General features: G+C 43.6%; 2 protein-coding genes across 10 annotated transcripts in view; one reads left to right on the top strand and one right to left on the bottom strand.

Annotated features, from left to right (window-relative positions):
• Positions 1–2,312: 2,312 nt before the first annotated feature.
• On the bottom strand, positions 2,313–5,462 carry 42sp43 (P43 5S RNA-binding protein). Its single transcript, XM_071467864.1, has 9 exons — positions 5,258–5,462; positions 5,006–5,106; positions 4,830–4,926; positions 4,617–4,705; positions 4,048–4,121; positions 3,737–3,817; positions 3,423–3,652; positions 3,090–3,143; positions 2,313–2,851 (listed from the first exon to the last, which is right to left on the bottom strand). Exons 1-9 carry the CDS (start codon positions 5,390–5,392, stop codon positions 2,588–2,590), a joined length of 1,125 nt encoding a protein of 374 aa, XP_071323965.1. The 5' UTR covers positions 5,393–5,462; the 3' UTR covers positions 2,313–2,587.
• The window catches only part of LOC139612315 (disintegrin and metalloproteinase domain-containing protein 11-like), a 22,283-nt gene continuing 11,172 nt past the window's right edge, over positions 5,451–16,561 (top strand). For 3 of the 9 annotated variants that reach the window (XM_071467809.1, XM_071467821.1, XM_071467814.1), the window contains exons 1-8: positions 8,133–8,712; positions 9,485–9,675; positions 12,311–12,387; positions 12,744–12,810; positions 14,691–14,773; positions 14,885–14,948; positions 15,102–15,162; positions 15,621–15,802. In XM_071467809.1, coding sequence (XP_071323910.1) covers positions 8,652–8,712; positions 9,485–9,675; positions 12,311–12,387; positions 12,744–12,810; positions 14,691–14,773; positions 14,885–14,948; positions 15,102–15,162; positions 15,621–15,802 — 786 coding nt within the window. In that variant the 5' untranslated portion in view covers positions 8,133–8,651. Of the gene's footprint in view, positions 5,637–8,131; positions 8,713–9,484; positions 9,676–12,310; positions 12,388–12,743; positions 12,811–14,690; positions 14,774–14,884; positions 14,949–15,101; positions 15,163–15,620; positions 15,803–16,561 lie in introns of those variants that run through there. The other 6 variants (XR_011686516.1, XR_011686514.1, XR_011686513.1 and 3 more) reach the window with 4 other exon arrangements.

The raw sequence follows: 16,561 nt of genomic DNA, 5'->3' as shown, positions 1-16,561 counted from the left end.
AGAGAGCCGCGGGGCGATGGTGAGGGTGTGGTTGACCGTGTGGTTTGGTTTTGATAGTGTTGCTGGTATTGGTCCAAAGCTCGGCCCCTGTGACACCAGTAAGGCGTCATCAGTCTTGTGGGACTTTGTAGCACCAGTGGAAAACAATTATCAACTCTGCAGTCAGCAAGGAACATCTAATGACTAGAGTATTTTCCACACCTGCTGAACACCTGCGCGGTCCCATTTTTTCTAAAAACCCCACTGACAAGACGAGGAACAGGATGAAGATTTAAGAAAACCTTGTTTACTCTGTTGCATCTCCATAGAAACAAGAGTAAATTTCTGCTCAGCTGAGAGTGTGTTGACTCTGAAAGCCTCACTACGTGTCCTAAGCAGTATCACGTTCTTAAGAAGCACTCAGTGTCGGACTGATGCTTTTATCTGCGCTTTGTAAATGACATTTTACAAAGAAATAAGATGTACAATAACAACAGGCTTGGAACTACAGGCAAGATAATTACAGATGCAAAAACACACTGTCAGTTGCTGCTGTGTGAAGCCGTGCACAGTCCCTCCAGTTGGACTGAGCGTGCAGGTCAGCTGTTGTAGGATAGGTTAATGTATGGGACCTAAAGAGGTAGTGCAGCAGCTAGTGAGGGAGGGAAGGTGGCCTGAGGCTGCAGAGTTGAGAGGATGACCTTTGGCAGAGCAAAGAAAAACACAGCAGTGAAGACACCATCCAAACTCAAACTGACAGGCTGTTACAGAGCTGAGCTGAAGCTTTGAAATTGACTCTGCTTTGCTCCACTGGACCAAGAAAAAAAGGAATTGTTTAACACAAAAAGGAACTGTTCAACAAAACTCTTGAAAGAAAAGGAAACAGAAAGGTTTGTAAACCAAGACTAGAGCGATTTATTAAAATTAAGATACTAACAAAGGCTTAATACCTTTTTCATCTGGTAGTTTGCTAACTCAGTGTATCCTCCTTTTAAATTCCATCAAAAATCCTGATAAACAAATGCTTAAAATATCATCCTTAATCTAAATTCCAGCAAAATGTGACACACCTAGCATCACTCTTAAAAGGTGGTTTAATTTGAACTGAAAGATGCTTGAAAAAGCCTTGAAATCTGCCCAGTACTCAAAAACCTGTGCACATGTATAGAGGAGAATTGGCGCAGAGTTAAAAGGAAGATGATGGTCTCAGCACAGGTTTTTATTTCTGTTAACTAGTTTTTATGAAGTTATTTGATAAGTAAAAGCAGTTTGGTATTTTTGAAAGCAAGTTCACTTTACTTTTAGTCCCTAAAATGTTGAATGAACTATTTCACTTTCTCTATGAATTCCTTTTGACCCTGTCACCACTTGGTTGGTGGCCATTAAAGCAAAAGAACGTTAAGTGACATTTACCCATTTATTTTTGAAATACATCCTGTTGTTCCTCTTTGTTTGGGTATTTTGGTCCATCTTCCCCTTTATGAAAGTGTTGATAGCTTTAACAGCTAAATACTGCCACCTTAAAGTTTTGGTGAATGAAGGTTGCATTAATAGATCCTGTCTTGTCTTTGATTCATTTGTATAGAAATTAAAGCAACCAGTTTTATTCACATGACATTATCTGTCTTGTCAGTATATTTTATTGTAAACAAGTTAGTTATTAGTCAATGCTAATACTGTATTAAGAGCCTGTTTAATTCTCCAGTGGGAATAAAGTCAGAATAAACAAACTACCAAGAGGTTCTGAAATCACAGCATCTTCATTACCAACCAACAGCAGCAGAAACAGCGTTAAACTACTCATGGAGGAAACAGGAAGGCTATAGGATTTATTAAAACATTTGCAGCTCTACTGCAAACATACAAAGCCTGGTAGACTTACTGGTCATATTTACTCAAATTGTGTACCGTGTCATTCCTTTTAGTGCTGGTTCATGAGGCCAAAATCAACTGCTATAGCCCAACTCCAGAGAAGATCTGATAGCTGAGACTCCTCTTACTTTGTGTTCAAAGTCTCATCCACCCTCAAAGTGACAGGCTCTCTGTGATTCAGCTCTTACTCATGTTCAGTCCTTTGTTCATATTTAATGAGCTCCAACATGTTTGGCAAATGTCAACCAATGTGTGCGGCCAAAGCAAGCACAAAAGAGAGATACTGGGGGAGAACAGCTGTTTGAGAGTGGCAACAACGAGATACTCTTTCCACCGCAATTAGATGTGACTGAACCAAAGAAATCTTGTCATAGAGATGATACCTCTTCTCCAGCAGCTGCTGCTGATGGGCAGACCTCCAGCGTTTGAACCCTCGATGGACGACAGCATGAAAATACCACTTTCAAAAATGTAACTTATTTTTTATTGGGTCAACAAATGTCATGTTAACAAGCATTTCACTCAAGACCTGTTTGTCTTCACAGAATAATTCAATCTTTGAAATTGTCAAAAGCTTGACATCTTAAATCAACACTTCAAAGTGATATTCAATTACTTTCTTTCAAATTAAAATTAATGTAAATCAGCTACATTAAAAAAACTAAGCAAAGAGACCCAAATTTCCAATTTCTCAAAAATCAAAGTTCAAACTTCAAACTGCAGACACATTCTTTATTTAGCCTTTTACTGGTGCGACCTCAGGTTTCTCCTCCAAAGGACGAGCCTGTTTGATGCCAAACAGGTTGCGCAGGTTGACTTCTGGGTCAACGTAATGCGGGATCTTGCGTTCATTGAAGAGGCCTGAGAGGTTGGTTTCCACTTTGGCACGTCTGGAGACTCGCATACGAAGGGCGAAGAGGCGATGTAGGTTTTCCTCCACAAAGGGCAGATGGTGTCCATTCAAACGCTTCTGCCAGGATTTTTTGGGCCGCCGACGTTTCTGGTGGAATAAACAAAAATAATTAGTTTATTGCATCTAATGACATTAAATCATGTAAACCCCAACTCTCAAGCTGACTGATTCCCTTCAGCTGTCCAGGAGCACAAAGGAGTCTGTTTTCAACAGGTTTAAAGAGAAATCCAAAATCAATAGTCCCCTGACCGGGAAAGCTTTAGTCCACTGCTGTGTGGTAGCTTTAGTTCATATGAGCACTGTGGGAAACTGACGTCAGACTTACCTTCAGAGTGGTGGCGCTTGGGTCATGGCGAAGCAGGTGTCTGTTCATACTCTCCTGTGGAACAGAAAAGTCATAATGTAATACACAGGTTGAAGCTTTTTACAGCTACAATTGCAGTAAAATTTGAAGAAATCTTGTCTCATTTTGTTGTTAAGACTCAGTGTTTAGAAATACTTTACAACCAGTGCCAGAAATTAAACAGTGTCCCAATTGGAATGTTTATAGTCAAATGGTAAAAATAAAAAAATAAAATAAGGATACTCAAGTACTTGAATGTAAAGAAAAATTCTTGTGATATCTCTTCACAAGAACCAGTAATACATACATACATACCCGCATAGCAAACATGCGTGGGCAGTCAGGGAAGGAGCATTTGTATTTGAGCAGATCGAGGTGCACCTTGCGGATGTGGTGCTGCAGGTTAAAGGTTGTAGAGAAGTAGGCCTGGCAGTCCTCTCTGGGACAGACCAGCACAGGCTTATGGGAAGCATGGATCCGTTTGTGCCTCCGCAGGGCATCCACTTTCTTAAACACCTTCTTACACAGTTGGCATGAAACGGTGGCTGGAACACAAAAGCAAACTTCATCCGATCCTGCAGACAACATTTGGGATGGATTTCATCTTTTTCGGACTATAACATATTAACCTGGGTGCTTGGCCATGTGCTTCTGAAGTCTCCCCCAGGTGTGTTCCAGCACCTGGCAGTCAGCAAATGGGCAGCGGTAACCTGCAAAGACCAAACAAGGCCAGTGAGTGCATCAGGAAATAAAGACCATCACCAGTTGGCTTCCTTCTGGGCCCTTTTGAGGATCCATGTACCATGCATGTCATTTGTCCTGAAATAATTATCAACACAAGAAAAGGTTAAATGCAAATGCAGCCACATCCTTTTTTAATGACAGAATTTTACAAGGATGGAAGATGAAAGGACCCCTACTAAGAGTGAAATAAACCAACCTGCATGCTTCTTCTCATGAGCTTTGCGGTCGATATGGGAGTCGAACGTGGCAGTGCATCCATCCTTTGAACACCTAAGCACAGACATAGGTAAAAATAAATTCAACCAAGTCACTGGGGCCACACCCACTCAGCCTATAACAACTCATTCATCTCCTGCTGGAGCCTGTACTACACTTAGGACTCGTCTGGACTGATCTCAACTCAGAGAGTGGTGATTTTTCATAGGAAAGTCTATGGCAGGGGTGTCAAACTGATCCATAAAGGGGCCTTGTGGCTGCAGGTTTTCACCCCAACCATGCAGCAGCACACCTGACTTGACTCAATCAATCAACTCAACTCAGCTGAGCTGAACTGAGCCACACCCTTTAATCAAGGGTGGGTGTGGCTGCAAGTTTTGGACTGTGTGAAGACAGTTCAGTTGAGTTGATAGAATGAGCCAAGTCAGGTGTGCTGCTGCATGGTTGGGGTGAAAACCTGCAGCCACACGGCCCCTTTATGGATCAGTTTGACACCCCTGCTCTATGGCATGTTGGCTGCAAGGCTAAACTGTTGTACTACAGACATACTTGAACTTAGCTGGCCCTCCATGCTCCTTCAAGTGCGCCTTAAACTGCCTGCGCTTTTTGAAGGTCAGGGAGCAGTTTGGCTGGTTGCACTGTGGGAGGAGAATAATCACCGAGGGGTTAAATAGAGCGATACATCAACAGCGAGGAAGCTGGTGGTTTAAAATACGTTTCATTGGCGCCATCTTGTGGAGAACCTTCAGCATCTACACAAACCTTAAAGTACTTATTTTTCTCTCCGTGGCAGTACCGCGCATGTCTCTTCAGTTTGCTGGAGTCGAAGAAACTCTTGGTGCAGGCTGCGAACTTGCACCTGGAGAAAAGCGCAGCTGAGATGAGGTCTTTGAGTGGAAGAGCAGCAGCAGCCTTCAGACATGCGACTGGTTGCTCACCTGAACTGCTTCGCCCCTTTGTGCTGCAGCATGTGGCGGCTCAGGTGCGATCTCCTCGAAAAACGGCGACCACAGCCCGCAACCGCGCACTGACACGGCCGCTGTGGACATGAGTGGTACAGTTTTAACAGCTTTTTTTTTTTTTTTTTTTTTTTTTTTAAATTTTCCATGGCCATTTTTAAAATTGTGAAGGTAATAATTCACCTGAACACCTGTATGTAATACTTTGATAGTGCATCATGTTCTCCTTACCGCGCCGGTGTGCACCGTCTCATGCTCCTTCAGTTTCCACTGGCGGGTGAAAGTGGCCCCACAGGCAGCGTGGGTGCAGTGGAGCAGCTGCCGGGGGGATCCGCCGGCAGGTTTCCCACTGCGCACTCCGTTCATCTTTCATCCGATACCCGAACTCTTCTCCGGCGAAGACCTGCAGCCTAACGGGAGGGCGGCCGCTTTTGGCCGCTTCTCTTAAAGCATAATGAGCGCGTCATTGGCCAATCAGCGGCGGCGGCTCACCTGTGGCGGAGAGCTGCAGCTGAGTCTCATGAACCTAAGTGTCCCGCTCAGCAGCTGTGTGCAGACACACCTGAAACACGGGCGAGTCCACGCATGCAGCAATTGCTCTCAAAGCCAGGTCAGTGGTGACATCAGAACATGGCACAGTAGGATAAAACATCAAAATACAAATGAACAATAGTAGACAAGATAAGTAAATGCAGAAACATTTCTAGCTAAACTTTAGTATCGAAACTCTTCCACACAATAGGTTTATCCACACATCACAGGTCTCAGCACTTGAACTAACAGCTATAGGATTCTGGAAAGACATAGGCTATCCCAGGGTCTTAATAAAAGTAGGATTATACCTGAGGTCCAGAGACGGGGAAAGCTGTTTTCACAAGTGACCAACTGTAGCCTACACTTGTTAAGAAAACTTTCCCATACTGTAGATGGCTCCTTACTTTAGCTGCTGTTTCTGGTGTGATTGTGATGCAGCTATCTGCACAGTAGAGGGTGGTGTGTCTCTGTCTCACAAGGCTCTGGCGTAGAGGTTTACATGCTGACTGTACACCGTTCAGCTTTTAGTGTTTTGTTTTATAATAGATATACTGAAAGGATTAAGTCTGATTGTGTCTGCCCGTATGATGCAGCAAATGCAGTCCCTGACATTCACTCTCTGTTGAATTGCAAATATGTGAATCAGTGGTGAAATAGTTCAGAGTAGTGCAGGCTTGAATAATCATTGATTTTCTTTCAGGAACAGACATTTGAGGTTTTTTTTCTCTACTGTGGTGGAGAAAGTTAGTGGTGATTCTTATACATGACCCATTTTTCTGTGCGGCCTAATATCAGATCAAGGTCCCCTTGAATTCTTTGGATCTCATGGGATCCAAAGAAGTTTTATGTCGGTATGAAGCATCCTCTCTGCAGCCCTGACTCCCCACAGCTCTCACTGCGGTTCTGTTACTCAGCTGTACCACTGCTGAATGCTTAATTGCCTGCATCAGGTACCACTGTGCAACGAGCAGCCATTCTATGTTTATTATAGGGAAACCACAGAAATGGACAGTGGAGATGTTGATGATGATGCTGTTTAACTGCAGAAAGGCCAGTCCGCACTGAACTGATGTCTGTTTGGAGAGAGATCAGAAACAGCCGTCCTAATTTCTGCGAGGTGGGGGGGGGGCAGGACCAGCCCCTTGATGCTGTCCTGTTCCTGCTGCCCTCCCCTCCATCTCGTCCCTGCTGTATCTCACTCCCTGTTAGTCTCAAAGGGGGGTAAATGAAATATTCAGCGGGGGCTGTCAGTGCACAATGTGCCTCCATTAGCAGGATGTGTTGCAGGAAGGCTGTTGCATCAAGGAAGCTAACCCTGCAGGTCACAGGGCTGAGGCAGCAGCTCAGAGAGCACTGCAGGTTTTCACTTTCAATGTGTGATTGTATTTATTGTTCTCAATAAGGAGCTAATTGACCCACACTGTATTTTCGAGATATACAACTAAACTCATATATTACACAGGACCTGTCATGTGTAAAATCAGTGCTGCCAGTGTAGATCTACTCAGAAATACACTATACAGATGATGTTTTATATAATTTGACTACATTGTAACATTCCTATGTGGATGTTTATTGTATTTTTATGACAAATTGATGATACTGAAATACCTGTAGTCACTTTGGCTTTATCCTTTTCACTCACGAACAAGATGGAGGCATAAAGTAGGCCTGTCTTACCTCAAATAGACAATTAACTTTTGTTTTGCAAAGATATTTCAGGCATTTTTGTTCCTGCATTTTCCACAGTTCAAGGATCCTTTAAAGCTTCTATTTAAGATGCTAAATGTCACAGTGTTGCCTTTAGGGAAAATCATTTTTTTGTAAATATCAAAAGGGGGAAATCAGCCTACCTCGCTTCAATCACCACAGACCTTGTTAGAAATGCAGCAATTGTCACAAGCAAACATGGAGAACTCAAATTGTGCAGATTGTAATCATTTTAATATCAGCCCTCAGTTATTGAATCAGAATCAGTTTTATTTTATTTTATTTATTAAGTATGTTTTCACATACAAAGAATTTGTGCTGGTGTTTGGTGCAAAACCATAACATAAGTTAATTACAGTAAAATTAAAAGTTAAAAATTGAAATAAAACATTAACAACAAAGATGTGGAATATTTACAATAATAATAAAGATTAGAGAATGTAGTGCAAAATATAGAAAATGTAAAGAATATATAAACATATACTGTATGGACTGCAGTCAGTTCTTGTTGACAGTGTTGCTATGAAAATATCACCGACGAGAAATCCTCAACTGCCTTGTCAGCTGTCATGTCTCTCAGTGGGGACACGACCCACCTTTATCCTCTGCAGACCTGTGATTCTCATGTGACGGCTCACCGAGGTACTGCAGCACAATGAATGGACTGTGAATCCCGGACCCCCCCGCCCCCCTCCATGACTTTTCTTCGGCCGTGCACCTCAGCGGCCGGACTGTCGCATCCTCTCCCTCAGCTGAGCTGCATGGCAACGGGAGGAGGAGGCTGCTGGTGATGAGGGAGGGTACCACGGTCCTACGTGTCCTCCCCACCGCAGACCCAATGCATTTCTCATCGCTTTCCTCATCCCTTCGTTTCCGCATACCGCAGATTCGCTTTTATACACACACACACACACACACACACACACACACACACACACACACACACACAGAGACAGCTCATCCATACACCCATCCGCGGTGCGCACTCTCCCGTTCCTCCTCTATTACCTCACTGATCAATCTATAGGCCCGTATCGATCATTTCCGCCATAGGCCTGGGCAATGACTCATTTTTCGTTACTCTGATATGCAAATCCAAATTCTCCGTAGCGTTGTTGGCTTTAGCTGAGAGGGAGAGAGGGAGAGAGAGAGAGAGAGAGGGAGAGAGGGAGAGAGAGATGAGAGGACGCGCATCATCAGATGTTTAGCAGATTCACTTTGGATCCTCGCCATCATTTCTGCCGCGCTGTGCTCTGTTTTTTTTTTTTTTTTTTTGTTGTTGTTGTTGTTGGGTCTTTTTTTTCCTCTCCTCCATCGACCGGGTTCGTGATATTTTTTGCGGCTCTCTCGATGTTGTAATCCGGGGGAATATGTGAAGATCATGCTGGCGGTGTGGTGCTTCACGGTCTTTGCTGCAGTGGGCGAGAGGCTTGCAGTCTCAGGTAAGAGAGAGAGAGAGAAGCGGGAGAGAGGGGGTTTGGATAAAGAGCGGGGGCACCCTTTACATTTCCTTTGCATCCACATTTTTTCCCCTTGCACCAGCACTTTTCTAACCCCGGTGCGGGCTGTGATTTGATTGTAGTGGGATCTCGGTGCCAAGCAGCCTAGTGGCCTGGAAGCCCTCTCCGATGCGGTAGATTTGCTGCATCAACACATTTCAAACGCGGCCCCATTGCCTATATCCAACGTACCCACAACCATTGACAAGAGTGTTTCATCCAATAAACATCTAAAAGAACTATGATATAACCTGTCAGTCACATAAACAATGTGTTTTGCAGCCTGATTGATGATTCTTGAGATTCTAAGCTATATAGGCCCTGTATATATATATATATATATATATATATATATATATATACAGGGCCTAATGTCTGTATGGGTGTACTATAGAGTCTATAAGCTATATGAATTATGTTTCATCAAAATCTAAAAACCTAATTCTATAGCAGTGACTTTAAAAAGCATTATCGCTTGGTCAGTGTGATAAATTAGGTCAACAAACCATCACCATAAAGAACAACCAGTGACATAAATGCTTACAGAGTGTGACCTGTTTAAAATGCATCACTTTTAGATCAATTTCTACCATTTGCTTTGCATGCTAAAACACTACCAGGTCAAATTGAGGCAGGCGCAGGTGTTTTGCTACCTTGCCAAGCCCACTGCACACCCACAAGCCTGTGCTGAGTGTCCCTCTCGTGCTACCTTCAGGTGTGGACAGGAGCCCGGTGCAGCATGGAGGCATGTGGGACTGGTTTACCCTGGCAGGGCGGGCGGACAGCGGGGACGCCACAACCGAGGTCACCTATCCGAAGCGGCTGGTGCAGCAGATCAAGTCAGAGGAGGAAATGGCTCACGACTACTTGGATACCAGGGTGAAGAACCGCACTGGGGACACCTTGGTAAGTTGTGAGTCTGGATGTAAAATCCTCCTCCTCCTGTTTCACTCTCATGTCTCCAAGTGTGTTTATTTTCATGCTGAACCACTTTGTTCTCTGTGAATACTCAACCCAGTGGTCTTAATATGGAGGCCAGGGACACCCAGGGGTCCTTGACAAGGTTTCTGGATTCTCTTAGCAAAATGAGAAATAGATTAATCTCACTATAATTTGATTAAAAAGAAAGTATCCCAGTTGGACAATGTACAAGAATAGCTTTTTAATCAGAAAATTCATTATTACCTCATATAACAGATAGATACATTAGGTGTTGGTACATTTTGTCTTGGACCAAAATCATATGAAATGGGGGTGAATGAATTGAACCTCTTAGGTCTCAGCATGCGTCCTAACCCAGGAGGATTCACTGTTGGTGGGACTGTAGCAGGTCTGTGTGGACATAGAGAGGTTTGACAGCACCAAGACAGACTGTTCTCCTGCTGATGGGGACCTCATTTTTCCAGTGTCTGTGAAGCAGTGCAGCGCTCAGCTCTCTGCTGCTCATGCGGCTCCTGCTACACAGGGATGACAGTGCAGGGTGGTGTCTTGCAGCATTCTTTTTCACTCCTCGTGATTTTGACCTAGTTAGTCTCCGAAAAATCCCCTTGAACGTCCACAGTGAAGTCGTGTCAGCTGGATGAAACCAGGACAGACAAGTTGTTGTTTTTGCAGCCGTCTATCCTCTAGCTCAACTCAGGGGTTCCAGTTGTAACATCTGGCAACGAGTTCTGAAACTAAAACCTTCTGACCTGTTTTTGTATGCTGAGCAAGCATGGTGGTAAATGCACAGTTAATGAAAGAGCTGCGTAAATGTTTGGATGTATGTTTTTGTAGTGGCCGTTATCTCCACAACGACAAAGCTTAGCCCCGCCTGAAATATTCAGTCATCACGTCCCATCATCCGGCTGCCGTGCTGAGCCCCTCACTTCTTCATTATTCAGTGGTGTGTTGAAGTATGTCCCCATTAATTATGAAACAGGCCTGTGTGAGAAGTGCTGCATGGTCCAAGAGGCTCTCTCTCTCCCCATCCTCTCGCTCGCTCTCTCCTTCTCTGTATATGTCTCTCTCTTTGTCTTTCATGCTGATATGATGCAGTTCATATAAGTGTTAGGAGAGAATACATTAGACTCTTTACACACACACTAGAGTCACGTGTTTGAAGACTTATAGTTAAGATGAATGTTGTCGTCCCTGGAGGAGAAGCTGTCTTAAACAAGACTTATGCTGTATCATTAAAAAACAACAGTTACCATAAAATACATTGATAAACAACTGATGACACTATTCCAGCAGACAAGCCCCAGTTTCAGCTGCTGTACTCATCTCGACCTGCTGTGTTTTGTTTGTAAAATATTTAAGGCGCTTGAAATGAGGGACAAGATAAATTTGGAAGCAGCGGGAGATGAGCTGAACTTTTTTCTTTTCTGTCACTTCATGCTGAGTGGAAAACAGATGAGGCAGCAGTTCTGCTTTACTGATTTGGCGATTTTGCGATACCTGTTGTGTCCCTTTTGTGCACGTTATAAGACAAGTGTTGTTCAAGGTTTTTGCATTTGTTTTTTGTCTTGACTGAATCACAGTTGTCTTCAAGCTGAGGTGTATATATGTGTGTGTGTATATATGTATATATATATATATGTGTGTGTGTGTGTATATATATATATATATATATATATATATATATATATATATATATATATATATATATATATATATATATATATAAAATTATTTTTTTATATAATCAGTTATTTACATTTCAATATTAATTAATGTTGTCAAGAATGAACTTTCAGTCTCAACTTTTAAACCAGTTTGGATGAGAAATCCTTTAAACTGCACGGAAAAGTGTAATTTTGAATCTTCAAACTCCCTCTGCTGAGGAAGATCATGCAAAACGATAGGAAGCACAGAACACGGCGCTGAGTGAACCTTGTAGTGAGACCAGTAACATGCATACAGTCAAAGTAAAGTCTGAACAGAGACACTGGTGGACATCGTGCCCGAGCATCTCCAAGACTGTAGTAAGAAACCTGAGTGATGCATTTCATTGTAAAAGCCCAGTGATTCACTGCAGCCTGGTTCCTCCAGACTGAGATCAAAGCCACGCTGGCACAGTCAGAGCTGCTGAAGAGACGCACTGTTTAGTCTGCAGTCAGTTCCTCTCTCTCTCTCTGTGTCCTGGCCCTGCTGTCTCCTCACCTCCCCGGCTCTGGCTGCTGTCCACTGGGAACATTGGCACAGCTTGGCTGAATATAGGCGACACCAGTAAAAGTTTTCTCCTCCTCCTCCTCTCCTCCTTCTGTCAAGCCCCTCTCCATCCATCTCCATCGTGAAACTCCAGCTCAGCTCTTAAACAGCCACAGCTCCCCGCAGTCATGCCTGCCTGAATGCTGGCAGCCAATGTCGATCAATGAGGACTTTATCAATCATATTTCAGCTGCTCAGATGCTTTTAGAGCGCACACACTATTGATTCTGTTGAATTATGCATGAGACTTTTTCAAAGAGACACACTTAACCACAATTGTTTTGTTACACTTTAATATATCATCTGTCAAATCTGTCTCCCTGACTGTTTTTATTTTTTATTTTTGCAGCCTGTCCACTTGGCTCAGAGCTGTTTCCAAGTGGAAGCCTTTGGACGCACCTTCACTCTGGACCTGGAGCTGAACCAGTTTGTATCACCGTCCAAAATCATTAGTACATGCTAGTATCAGTGGGTGCTCCTAATTTACTGCAGCTGCTCTCATTAGCATTTCCCTGCACTTAAGCAAATGCACTTAGCGCCTCGATTATGTTACATGACAAGATGGGGAATACCACACACATAGACACACACAGCAGGATGTTTATGAGTTTCCACTGATTTCTATTAGCGCCACATGTTAATATGTTCACTTGTTCTTTTTGGAAATGCATTCAAGTGGAGAGCAAGTGGTGGAAAATAACCCTGATGAACCCACGTTTGATTACATGGTGATAGAAATGATGCCGTTAGAGATATTCATGGTGTCTCTCCTCTATTTGCAGCCACCTCCTGTCTTCAGAATATGTGGAGCGGCACTTTAACCTGGATGGCAGACCCTCACAGTCTGTGGTAAGATTTTTTCTTTCGCGTGGGGTGAGGATGTGTGCTGACAGGATTTTTGGAGAGTGAACTTGTCTTTTCACACATAGAAAGCAGCATTTTAATGAGATGACCAGAGTTGCAGTGCAGCATTCAGGTCTGTGGCTGTAGAAACTGAGAAACACTGGTGATGTTGCCAGTGGATCTTAGAATTAATTTAAAGTTTCGTCAGAGGCAAAGCCTCACATGGTGTTAAAACATAATTCCTATGTTTCATATATATTTTAAGGTGGATCCGTTTGATTGAAATCTCATTTTAGAAACAACAGACATGCTTTTTGTTTGTTTTTATCCTCTAAGGCTGATTCTTTTATGTGATTGTGATGCTGGAGTTTCTACAGTTTGATCTCGTCCTCCTGTTTTATCTATTTACGGAAGCTGCTTTGTGCGCAGTCTGCTTCAAAAGCAGGCTGCCATGTGACCATTATGATTATGTATGTTAAAGTCCTGTACGTACGTGGGTTTGCCTGTTAGCGGCATGTACGCACGCCTCTCTGCTGTGGCCTCTCAGCAGGCAGCAAAGAAAAAAGGCTTTGGTGTAAGACCGCGAGCTCAGAGCGAGAATCATCAGGAGATAATGGGGAAATGGATGAAAGCCTTGACATCTAATGTGATGTGTGCTTGTCAGGACAGACCAGAGGAATGTCACTGCAGTCTGTTAGCCAGGAGGGATGGCTAATGTTTTGGTTTTTTTTTTCTTCTGTACAAATGTGCCCCCCCCCCCAAAACACCAAACAACCACCCACCTCACCCAACCAGCACTCCATGTCCCCACCCACAATCGTTCCAAACTCTCCCTCAGTCCTCTGGACCAATCACAGTCCTGTTTCCATAGCAACCACTTAGCTCAGCAGTGTCATTAAGTTCTTGGCAGCGAAGAGAATGAAAGAAGACTGTGAGGGAGGGAAGAGCAAAACCGGTGAGAGAGGAGGAGGAGGAGGAGGAGGAGGAGGGGGAGGGAAAATGAGGAGTAAAATGCCAGTTAATACAAAGGCAAGATGAGGTTTGGAATCAGGGAGGAGTAATTTTTTGGGGGGTGGGGGTGGAGGAGGCTTGCAGAGCCGGGGAGGGAGACCTGTAGTCAGGCCAGATTGTGGCTCAGCTGGATGGAGACGTGATGCCTCTGATGCTGCTGCTGCTGCTGCTGCTGGACACTGCAGACGTGATGCATTCAGGGCCGCGCGTCACCAGCCCGATCTCTGTCATCAAAACCCTTTTATTTCAGAGCACTAAGGCGTTGTTTGCCTGAGATGTTGTTGCGAGGCTGAGACACCCCGCTGAGCCCAATTTGATCCAGCTGAACCAGTGTTTCTCACTTTTCTCACCTTTCCTGGTGGTTCATCTTCACCACTGTGACCTCGTGAAGCAGCACACCTACTTTTTCGGAGGAGTGCTAGCAGGAGATGAAAGCTAGGGCTCTGCTGCAGTCGTCAAGGTTGTTAAAAGGACAAAAAAAAAGCAGAGCAGAATTCCCCTTTTCACTTTCATCTTGTGTCTTTCAGTTGCAGCTTGCCTGCTGCACAATTACTCCATGTTAAATCCTCAGATCTAACTGTGTGGGCAACGTGAGTGTTGATTTATTGAAGAGATCCTTGTGCGCGGTCTACCTCCACCGCTGTTGTCAGTGGAGCAGAATAGAGTGGAATAAAGTACAGGACACAAGTAGGTCACAAACAGTTCCATAAACACTATAGCGGGATAAGAGGGAGACGCATACGCAGAGGTGGTGAGAGGCTTTTCCTCAGAGTTGACCTATCATGATATCTGCTGAGGTATAAAAGCGTGGCTGTGAGACTTGAAGAGTGTGAGTAGCGGCTGTTTGAGGAAACACGGTCGCGTTGTGTCCACAGGGAGGAGAGCACTGCTACTACCAGGGAAGGTTAAGAGGTTTACCAGAGTCCTGGGCAGCCGTCTCCACCTGCCACGGCCTGTGGTGAGTCGATACTTAACCTTTATTCCTAACATCGAACGCTAGTTAAAGTTTTCTAGATACATAATCACGTCTCTAAATTCTGCTCTGCATCTTTCTCTCGTTGGTTCTCAGCGGCATGTTCTCTGACGGCTTCTTCTCTTACGGGATTGAACCCGTTCACAATGGGACCAATCAGGTAAAAAGTCCTTTGATCATAGCTGAAGTGATAATTGTGTGATCATCTTTGTCGACCAGCATGATAGAAAATGTAATTCTGGAGTCTGGATGCTGATTTTGTCGTTTTTAGGTCCTAATGTGTCTCATGTCATCTGGATGTATTCTGTTGTAGGATGATGGTGCTCACTTAATCCGCAGGTTGCCTGATATCAGACTGTCCCCCCACTGTGCAGGTACATGAGTACCACTCATATCACATCAGAATAATATTGTCTTTTAAGTCTTATCTTTATCACATTTTAAAATAACCACCTTTCCCTCAGTTAGATAAATTACACCTGTCCACTGTAATTTCAAAATAAAAGTTTCTCAATATTCCATGGTTACTGCTTAAGTTACTGCCCAACAAACCTCCAAACACAGGTAAATGTTCAAAAATTGGAATAACTCAATTATTATTTCTTTTATCAATGAAATCAAAAAGATAGGAATTGCTCAAACTAGTGAGAGAGGATAAAAGGTGATAATTAAACGGGATGTCATTTTTAGTTAGTTCAAACGGGGTTAATTACAGTCACAGCTTTTTTTATGGAAGCTGTAACATTTTGACTGAAACTGAGATTGTAACTTGCTGCACTGTAACTGTAGTATTGCTCTAACTGCCTGCAGCTCTGCTTCACTGTGTGTGCAGACTGTACAGAGGACAGTGAGTGGGATAGCAGAGGAGGTGATGGCGATGAAGACAGGACGGACCAAATGAGGGAGCAGCAGGTGTCTGGGGGGCTGAGACGCTCCAAGAGATTTGTCCGCAAGCCCTCCGTCCAGACTGAGACCAAATACATTGAGTTGATGGTGGTCAATGACAATGAAATGGTGAGTTAAGTATATTTGGCTGCTGGTCATGCAGAGAAATTAGAGGTGTCCAGGTCAGAAAAGTTGGTTTGTGTGGGTAACCACATACAATCCAGCTTTGGGATGTGTGTGTTTACCCGGTTGTTATCACATTTTTGCTTCTCTGGCTTATGTAGACACATGAAAATAAAAGCTGCATTTCGAGCTGCTAGAAATGGAAAAGTTGAACATTAAAGATCCTAATTGACACAGAAAACAAGCCACCTTTAAAACCTTTAGCTGCAACAGGTGCAGAATTTTACTATAAAGCTGACCATGCATGAACATAATAGGGTTGGTTGCAAAGGGGGGGCAGGCAGAGGCTGCACAAACCGAGTTCATTACTATACGCTGACATCAGTGTTAGTTGTGGTGAAAGTAAACTAGGTGTAGATTTGTACAGATGCTGCTGTGTCAGTGGAAACGGTCTGGAGAGAAAGCTAAAGCTAGAAAATGGATTAAAATGATAAATGAGGATTGTTTACTGAAACATCCTCCAAACAGTTACACATGTCATGTATAAACCCCAGTGGATGTAAATTCAAAACCTCTAGAGGTAAATAATTTTTCTGTGGGGAAAAATTATGGCTTATCCCCTCAAAAAGAAATAAATACAGTTGCTGTAAAAACCCGGCAGTCCCCAGTGCTGTTTTAAGATGTGACGTTTGAATCAGGACTGAATGATTCGCTCCAACGGTTCTAATGTTGTAAAACTGAATGTACTTGAGACTTAATGTGAGT

The sequence above is a fragment of the Trachinotus anak genome, unplaced genomic scaffold, assembly GCF_046630095.1.
Source record: "Trachinotus anak isolate AG129_WGS33_773 ecotype Australia unplaced genomic scaffold, CSIRO_AGI_Tana_v1 ptg000003l, whole genome shotgun sequence".
NCBI classification, from domain to species: domain Eukaryota; kingdom Metazoa; phylum Chordata; class Actinopteri; order Carangiformes; family Carangidae; genus Trachinotus; species Trachinotus anak.
The sequence above is the reverse complement of the archived record's forward strand: the minus strand, read 5'-3'. Positions and strand labels throughout refer to the sequence as shown.